Genomic DNA, 7,932 nt, shown 5'->3' on the forward strand with positions numbered 1-7,932 from the left:
GGCGCATACTAATGACGCAGCATGTGTGTAACGCGTGTTTTATACTACTACTATTACTACAACGACTACTACTACTAATATTAATACCAACAATACCAATAATCTATTAGATATTACATATATACGCTCCAAAATATCCAGATACATTGTCTGGTACACGGGTTTCTTTATGTTTTACACATTTTTCTGTAAGTGAGGTATTTTCGTCTGCTTAGGTGTAATGAAAATAATTGCTGATTGGTGTGTCATCTGTGAATTAAAGGGAAGTATTTTTTTTATATAAACTTTATTCAGAGCATAAGCATAACATTTCAGAAGGGAAGGCATAAGACAAATGACACATATAATTAAATAAATAATCAAAAACACAATAAATAAAAATGTGTGAGAAAAAAGACATTTGGTGTAAAGGAAATGGATAAAAAAATATAAATTATTTCAATTATAATTTTTGACAGTGATCATGAAAACAGTGTTTGATGGTTTGCTTCAACTGAACTGTGACTCATGGATGTAATATTTAGCTAGAAGCAGGAAAAGGTTAGTCACAAAAAAATAGTCCTCTGTCTTAAAATCAGTATAACCAAAGATAACATTTTCAAATCAAGGTTTGCGGGGATATATACGTGAAATAATTTCCATGACTTCCTGCCTGAATCTTTATAGATACCGCTTGGTAGGGTGCAGAGTAGCAGTTTCACTTGCACACTTGAAATAAAAGCCTTCACCCCCCCCAAGATTTTAGACACAGACATAAAAGTTATAAAGCAAAAGTGTGCTGTTCTCAAAGTGTTGAATGTTTAATGCACTGCTATTTCAGTAACATGAAAACATTGCAAACACTAAAGGAATGCTGCATAGGTTGTAGAGAAATCGTTTTGAGTCATTTTATGCCCTTTATGAAAGAGAAATATATATATATATATATATATATATATATATAAAAACATTTTATGATTAAAATATTCTTCTTCTTTACAGTCACAATTACTCACAATTACATTTACAGCAAGTCACACAGAATTCTTTTAACAATATGTTGCTGTTTTCAAAATTTTGGTAAAACCTTGTGCTACAGTTAAAGTCATTGTGACATAGAGCACAATCTGATATTATATACAGTACAGATTTACTGAGAGTTAAATATGTTTTTACAGTGAAATATTGTGTTTCCAACCTTCAAACAAGCACCTACAGTAACTGCTTACTGACGCTTGTGCTTTTATTTTATTTAATACTGATTTTTAAAAGTGCTTTTACATAGTTTTTGGTCCTCTTCATAATTGTCCTCCGTGCTGGTGTTATTGTTGGTCTTCTTGAAACCAAGTGTTCCTGATTTTTTCATCGTGTATTTTCCATTCATGTTTTTGACTGCCGGACATCTGTCCACTCCATTTTGGTGCTTTGCAGTGCCTGAGTCTTCTTCTCATCCACTTGCACGTAATCCACTTTGTACTCATCAGACAGAAAGGGCTTCTGCTAGGCACAGAGAAGGAGAGATGAGGAGACAGTGATGTGGTTACATTTTAAAAACAGTTTCAAATATGAACATGGTACTGCATCCATGGTTTGTACAAACAAACACTCGTGTTGCACTAAATGTATTTAAATTCGTGATGTTGCTTAGTGTGCTGTCGAAACTTTTACGACTATATCTTTGATCATACATTTCTTATCATAAGTGATGTTGTGCACAACATTAAATTCTTCAGGGCCATAATTACAGCATTATTATATCAGCTGCTTCAAGATATCACAAGTCAAGCAAGGAGACAAGATTAATTTAATTTACTTGTTTATTTGACAGGGACAGTGCTCATTAATTAACAGCAAAGTAACTGTAATTGAGCCAGAGTTAGCTAGTGTTGTAGTATTCAAGACCAGTCTTGGTCTCAAGATCAAAAAATTGCTTTTGCATTGTCTGATTTATTTGTTAAAACGTATTGCTTCAAATGCAATAAATAACCCTAATTAAAATGTGTTGTTACCGTTAACGACTGTCACCCCTCCCGGCAATTGTGATGCTTGCGTTGATTTCAACTCTTAGCGTTTGTATGTGGGTGTTTTAATGGGAATTCAGATCTTTCAGATCAATTTGAGAAGTACCCATGATCTCGTTCCACATTTTGTTGTGTGTCATATAATGTGGGGAACTGGTCTTGGTCTTGACTCTGTCTCGCCCTTACTCGGTCTTGGTCTCGACTTGGTCTCAGCCCCTAAAAGTCTTCGTCTGGTCTCGGTCTCGATAAACTCTTTGTCATGACTTGGTCTCGGTTTAGGCGGTCTTGACACTAGAGTTAGCTCAACAGGCTAATTTCCATCTGTTGTCCCTGGCCAGTTATTAAAAAGGCAACCTAAAATAAAGAATTAAAATTAAAGTTGATAGGTACCCTCGTAGTGACCACTGATTTGGTCATTTAAATAGCAATAATAAGGGTTAGTGGAGCTAGTAGGTCGTGATTGTAATGATATACCCCTCGGGGCTTACTACTGTGGGTTTGCTGTCACAAATGTCTTATGGACTCAAAGTAGGCTACACAGAGTACTGGCCCTGTACCAAGACCACCTCTTCAAGGTAGTCTCAGTACACTTGTTTGGTCCGCTTTTGGTGCGCACCCGAGTGCGATTGCTGCATTCCAAATGAACCGCACCAAGGGGGAAAACAAACTTTAGTGCGATTTAACCAAACTAAACAAGGCAGGTGTGAAAGCACCCTAAAAGCCTAGTCCCAATTAGACACCTGTCTCTTTTACTGGCAGGTGTAGCTACATGTTTTGACAAATAAACACAGTTCTCAATTAGAAGCCTGGTCTGGTTTTTGGATGTATAAAACCTCTTGAAGACCACTGTGTTGCCCCCTTGAGCTAGTTCTAAGTTGCTTAGATCATGCATACCAAATGTATGATGTATATATAAATGTTTAAACTTTGGTCAATATGGACATGCTACACATCGTTAGATCTACACATCAGTGTTCTCTCTCCACTTTAGACAGTGATATAATTTGTTTCCCAGAATGCCTCAGTAAAATCCAAAGCTTGTAGCATTTAAATGGTATAGGTAGGAAAGGTGACAGAAAAAGTGAAACTGTCTACAGAGGCTACAGTAGGCTACAATAATCAAGACATACCTTCTGCACAGGAGAGGGGGATGCAGAATTGAAATCTAGTGACAGATAGTCAAGGTTTGATCTTCTCGCCCAGGGTTGAACTACTCCGTCAAAGGTGAGATAGGACGGTTGAATTGACTCCTATCAGAGAAAGACACAGATGAAGACCCTCCTGAATCATCCCTGTTCCGAGTTGAAATGATCCGAAATACATACAATTCAAGTCAAGTCTGCTAGTTTTTAATTGTTGATCTAACTTCATATGTGCTGCATTATCAGTAAATCACTGATTAAATAAAAACTTATACTGTTCATTTTCAGATTGAGATTAGGAAATCAGAGGAAGCTAACTGCGTGTGCATTCACTTGAATCGTGTCAGCATGTTTTTGTGCAGCAGGACAGCCCAGCTCATGACTACCAGTACATGACTAATATGGTGTTCTTAAAACTTTATTTTAAGGAAATAATTTTCCATGTCCAGGAACAGCACGTCATCATTGCACTGTTACAATTTCTCACACCCTGAAAGGTCCCCAGTGCAATCATAGTTTGCTGAGCAGTATATTTTCACTTTCCACACCCACATTCTTAGCTGTGTGGATATTTGTGCACACTATTTTCCACTCTGGTCCGACAATTATAAGAATGTCAGAGTTTGTTGTTTTATAGTGTTCTTTAAAACAAAAACTAGGAGAGCGAGGACCAAATGATCTGGCTACATACTGGTGATATCGAAGTCAACATTTACTCATTTAGATAACGCTTTTATCCAAAGCGACTTAAAATTCCTATATACGTCAGAGGTCGCACGCCTCTGGAGCAACTAGGAGTTAAGTGTCTCGCTCAGGGACACATTGATGGATGGGTCACAGTGGGGAATTGACCAAAGGCATGTGTCTTATCCACTGCACCATCACCACCCCAACAGGGATTTAAGGTTTTCTGCTCACATGATGGATATTAAGACAGTTTTGCAGCGTCACAGTATGATGACACGCAGATATTAACATTGGAGACCGTATGGCCCACAAACTGGAGTATCAGTCCCGGACTGGATTATGATTGCAAATAAAGAAGCCTGGAGAGCCTCCTTTTTTGATACCGGGTGACTGAATTAGGAAAATTAGCTGCATATGAAAGACTGTCCTATAGCAGGGGTCCTTGAGGGGGCTCAAGGTGTTAGCCAGCAAAAAGGTATTAATTAATTTCACTCCAACCATAAGTAACACAATGGCATAATGTAAGACTATACTGGTCATGGGTTTCATACACTTTCTGTAATAAAACACCTGAAAGCCAAAATCCTATCAGAAGGGCAACTCTAAGACAAAATCTTATCAAATGGGGGTCTAATTTGTGTCAGTTTAGGGATCCTTGACGTGAAAAACTTTAAGAACCACTGTCCTATGATGCAGGATAGGACAAACAAATATTTCCTCATGTGGGTCATGTATATTTCTTTTATAAAGGCTTTAGTGTAAAACAGAGGTGGAAGCACACCTTTTTCATTTTTACAATGGGAGAGATATGCTTGTCTTTAGATTTTATTATTATTTCATTTTATTTTATTTATTTGTTTTCAAAAAATTATATTATTTTAAAATTGTATTATGAAATTATATATTCTTCAGAATTGTTTTGTCTCCTTGGAAATAGCTGTATACGAGCCACTCTAAATGCAGCTTGACACCTTCTTGTTTCCGTGTTGGGTAGGTGTGGGAATGGGTAGTTTGAGTCAGTTTGAAATAGAATGTATCATGTGTCATCTATCGTATGACTAATGTGTATATCCCCAAATAAAAATTGCAAGTCAAAAACAAATAAAAAGTATTTTCACTGTAAATACAAATTTTACCATTGCAGTGCAGTTTGTGTCATCAAGTCTTGGATTGTCCGCGTTCTCAAGTCTTCTTTCAGGTAAACAGTTCACTGAAAAGCTGCAATCATATAATAAAAACAAAAAATAGGGACAATTAGCATCAGATTAGCAACCAACTATGAAGTTTTATAAATAGAAACAGCAAAACAGGATATTACTCTTACTCTGGAGTAAGTATATGTAAAACCAAAGCAAAATGAGCTTTAACTTGTCATAATGTATGTTTTAATGATTTATGTAATTGTAAACAAAACAGTAGTCCAATAACCAAAACACATGACTAGAACCTGCTATTACTTTCAACTGGAAGGTATAAGGTATTTTAATGCAGGGATGACATCTACATTTAAGTTAATAATGTTTTATGATCCTGCCAAAGGATTTTTTAAAATCATCAATGTTTTCCACTTTGTGGATAAAGAGACTTTTTTTTCTCTCTCACCAATGTTCAGTCATTGTTCTGCTCAAAGGAAGATGAGTGGGACATTCTGTGATTGTAGAGAGGCCTCTCAAGTCAAGAGGTGGGGGTCGAGCTGTGAGCCAAATAAAGGAAAAAAGTTATTGGATTGATTGTTATTCTCTAATGTGCCAGTCCACGCATAGATGGCCTCAGACACTGCCCCTACACAAATAACATCCTGGTCAAAACAACACTTAGAATATGGAAGCAGGTCCAGCAGCACTATGGGTGCATGTGAGGCATAGGCTCTCAATTAAATGCCTAGTTGCAAACCACATGTTTGCCCCCTCTCTGTGGGATTGTGTGTTTCTACATTGGCAAAATTAAGGGCAGAAAAACTGCTGGACCTCTTTATAGATGGTTATTTTTTCCAGAAACAGTACCCCCATCATGTTCTGTATGCATTTTTACATAGTTTATCAAGGTTTCCCAAAAACAAAAATGAAAACATTCTGTGCATCTGGTATCTGTATGAATCCTGTACTAACATTTCATTAGCACAGCAATGCAAATGAGTCATTGAATCATTTTATATATTTGTAAAACCTGTTTAAAGTTTAACAAAGACCACACACTCAAAAACATAAAGACCCCCTAAGTAGAAATAAACACACTAAAAAAATTAACAAGCTGTCTCACCTCTCCTTAAAATTGGCTTGAGATGCCGGTGAATTGGAGGTGGTGCAAGATCTCCAGGTTTGCACATTAGTGGGCTGAGGGTTGTGGAGGATTCAACATTGCAGCTTGTATTGTGGAAATTGAATGCCCCGGGGCTCATGGGGATATATCCATCACAATCACCAGTGGTAACAGAGGGAGAAGGGGAAGCCATGGGGACATATGACTCGTCCTGGTAGCTTTGAACTCGTATGGTATTTAAACAAGGCTGTGGAAAGACAAAGCATCATAAGATCAGACAAGTGCAACGGTTATCTTGGTACAACTGGAACATTAGTTAAAGCCACTGTGTGGAGAATTTTTATGTGCTTATAGCACCTTTCAAATTATTCTGATTGCATATACATATATATGCAGAGTTAGATAAGAAGATTGCTAACACTCTTGTGTCTATAGAGTTAATATGGGTTAAGGTTAAATAAGAAGCTAGAGTAAGCAGCTGGTTAGCTTAGCATAGCGCAAAAACTGGATACAAAAGAAAACAGCCAGCCTGAACCGGTCCAACAGTAATATCTGCCTACCACAAAGTTGCATGAATTTGATTCATGTTGTGTCATAAACAAACAAAAGTGTTCTGATGCTAGCAAGTTTATTTTGCTAACCTAAATCTTTCAATCGCCTGTATTGTTAATGATTCATAAAAATGAAATCCACTTTTGCTGGGGGGGGGTGAACTATATTTGGGGATGTGGTTTGAGAACCACTGGCCTACTAGCACCTCTAAAGCTCACCAATTAACGCGTTTTGTCTCGTTGTTTGTTTAATGGGAACAAAAACAGAAGGGTAAAAATGTCTTGGGGGAATATGTGCCTTTATGTGCTGGACTATTTCTTGGCCATGTACAGTGACTTCCTGGAGACTACTGGAGCTAACCATCTCCTAGCTATAGCTCCAGCAGAAGCTCCAGTAAGACAATTTGCCTGTCATGTGATTAAACAAATGAAGACGGTTTCAAGTCTTTTTGCTAAGCTATGGTAAACCTATAGTTTCATACTTATGACACAAGAGAATGGCATCACTCTTCTCGTGTAATTCCCAAAATTTTTGATGATATAAAATGAAAAATGATTATTCTCTTACCAGATTAAGACTCTGCCTCCTGTTCCTCGCTGATCTGCTATCAGCATCTCCTAAAAGATACATTATTGAAAAATGACATTCTTTCAACCCTTGCAATCAGCTATTATCAACATTAATCAGTATGCTGCCCCATCACAGTAGCACCACGATTATAGTTAATTTTGTTGTGTCCAGCTTTCTCAGTTTTCGTGTTACAAACACTGTGAAACTGCTTTCCAACTGAGGACATACCTATTCTGAAATGGTCCAGGCTTGACAGAGAAGTCCTCCGGGGAAAAAATGCAGTGTGGCTTGAGAAAGGCCGAGCAGTCATTACCCTTGGCCTGTGAGCTACTTCATCACTTAGCTGCTCTGGACGGTGATTAGGCTTGGGCGGCAGCAAAGGAGGTGTTTGTCTGTCCCCCGTTGCCTCAAGCGACGCAGAATGATAAGGTTTGTCAAACTGGAAGACACTTGCGGCACAGTGACGTAGTGGAGAGGAGGAGGATGATGGTAAAGCCATGGAGGTGCATGGAGCGCTGAAAGGAGGGTTTGTCAACCTTCCTTGGAGGAAAAGAGATGGACTGGAGTCAGCAAGAGTGATGGAGGATGAGGAGGAATCGTTGTAAAGAGGTGAGGGGACAATATCCTTGACAGCATTGTCTGATGACTTCTGCTCCAGAGAGATGTCAGAGTTTGAAAAGCTGTCATGTCTATAAATATGGGGGGGGGGGGGGGGGGGGAAG

At 38.1% G+C, this 7,932-nt stretch overlaps 1 protein-coding gene across 2 annotated transcripts in view; it reads right to left on the reverse strand.

Moving 5' to 3' along the window:
* Positions 1-283: 283 nt before the first annotated feature.
* gab3 (GRB2 associated binding protein 3) overlaps positions 284-7,932 on the reverse strand; it is a 13,459-nt gene continuing 5,810 nt past the window's right edge. Inside the window, exons 4-10 of one of the 2 annotated variants that reach the window (XM_046039312.1) lie at positions 7,439-7,899; positions 7,208-7,257; positions 6,089-6,335; positions 5,432-5,522; positions 4,966-5,047; positions 3,131-3,250; positions 284-1,479 (exon numbers count right to left, since the gene is read on the reverse strand). In XM_046039312.1, the coding sequence (XP_045895268.1) occupies positions 1,360-1,479; positions 3,131-3,250; positions 4,966-5,047; positions 5,432-5,522; positions 6,089-6,335; positions 7,208-7,257; positions 7,439-7,899 (1,171 nt within the window). In that variant the 3' untranslated portion in view covers positions 284-1,359. The remainder of the gene's footprint in view (positions 1,480-3,130; positions 3,251-4,965; positions 5,048-5,431; positions 5,523-6,088; positions 6,336-7,207; positions 7,258-7,438; positions 7,900-7,932) is intronic. The other variant, XM_046039313.1, reaches the window with a different exon arrangement.

Source organism: Micropterus dolomieu, linkage group LG23, assembly GCF_021292245.1.
Source record: "Micropterus dolomieu isolate WLL.071019.BEF.003 ecotype Adirondacks linkage group LG23, ASM2129224v1, whole genome shotgun sequence".
In the NCBI taxonomy this organism is placed as follows: Eukaryota; Metazoa; Chordata; class Actinopteri; order Centrarchiformes; family Centrarchidae; genus Micropterus; species Micropterus dolomieu.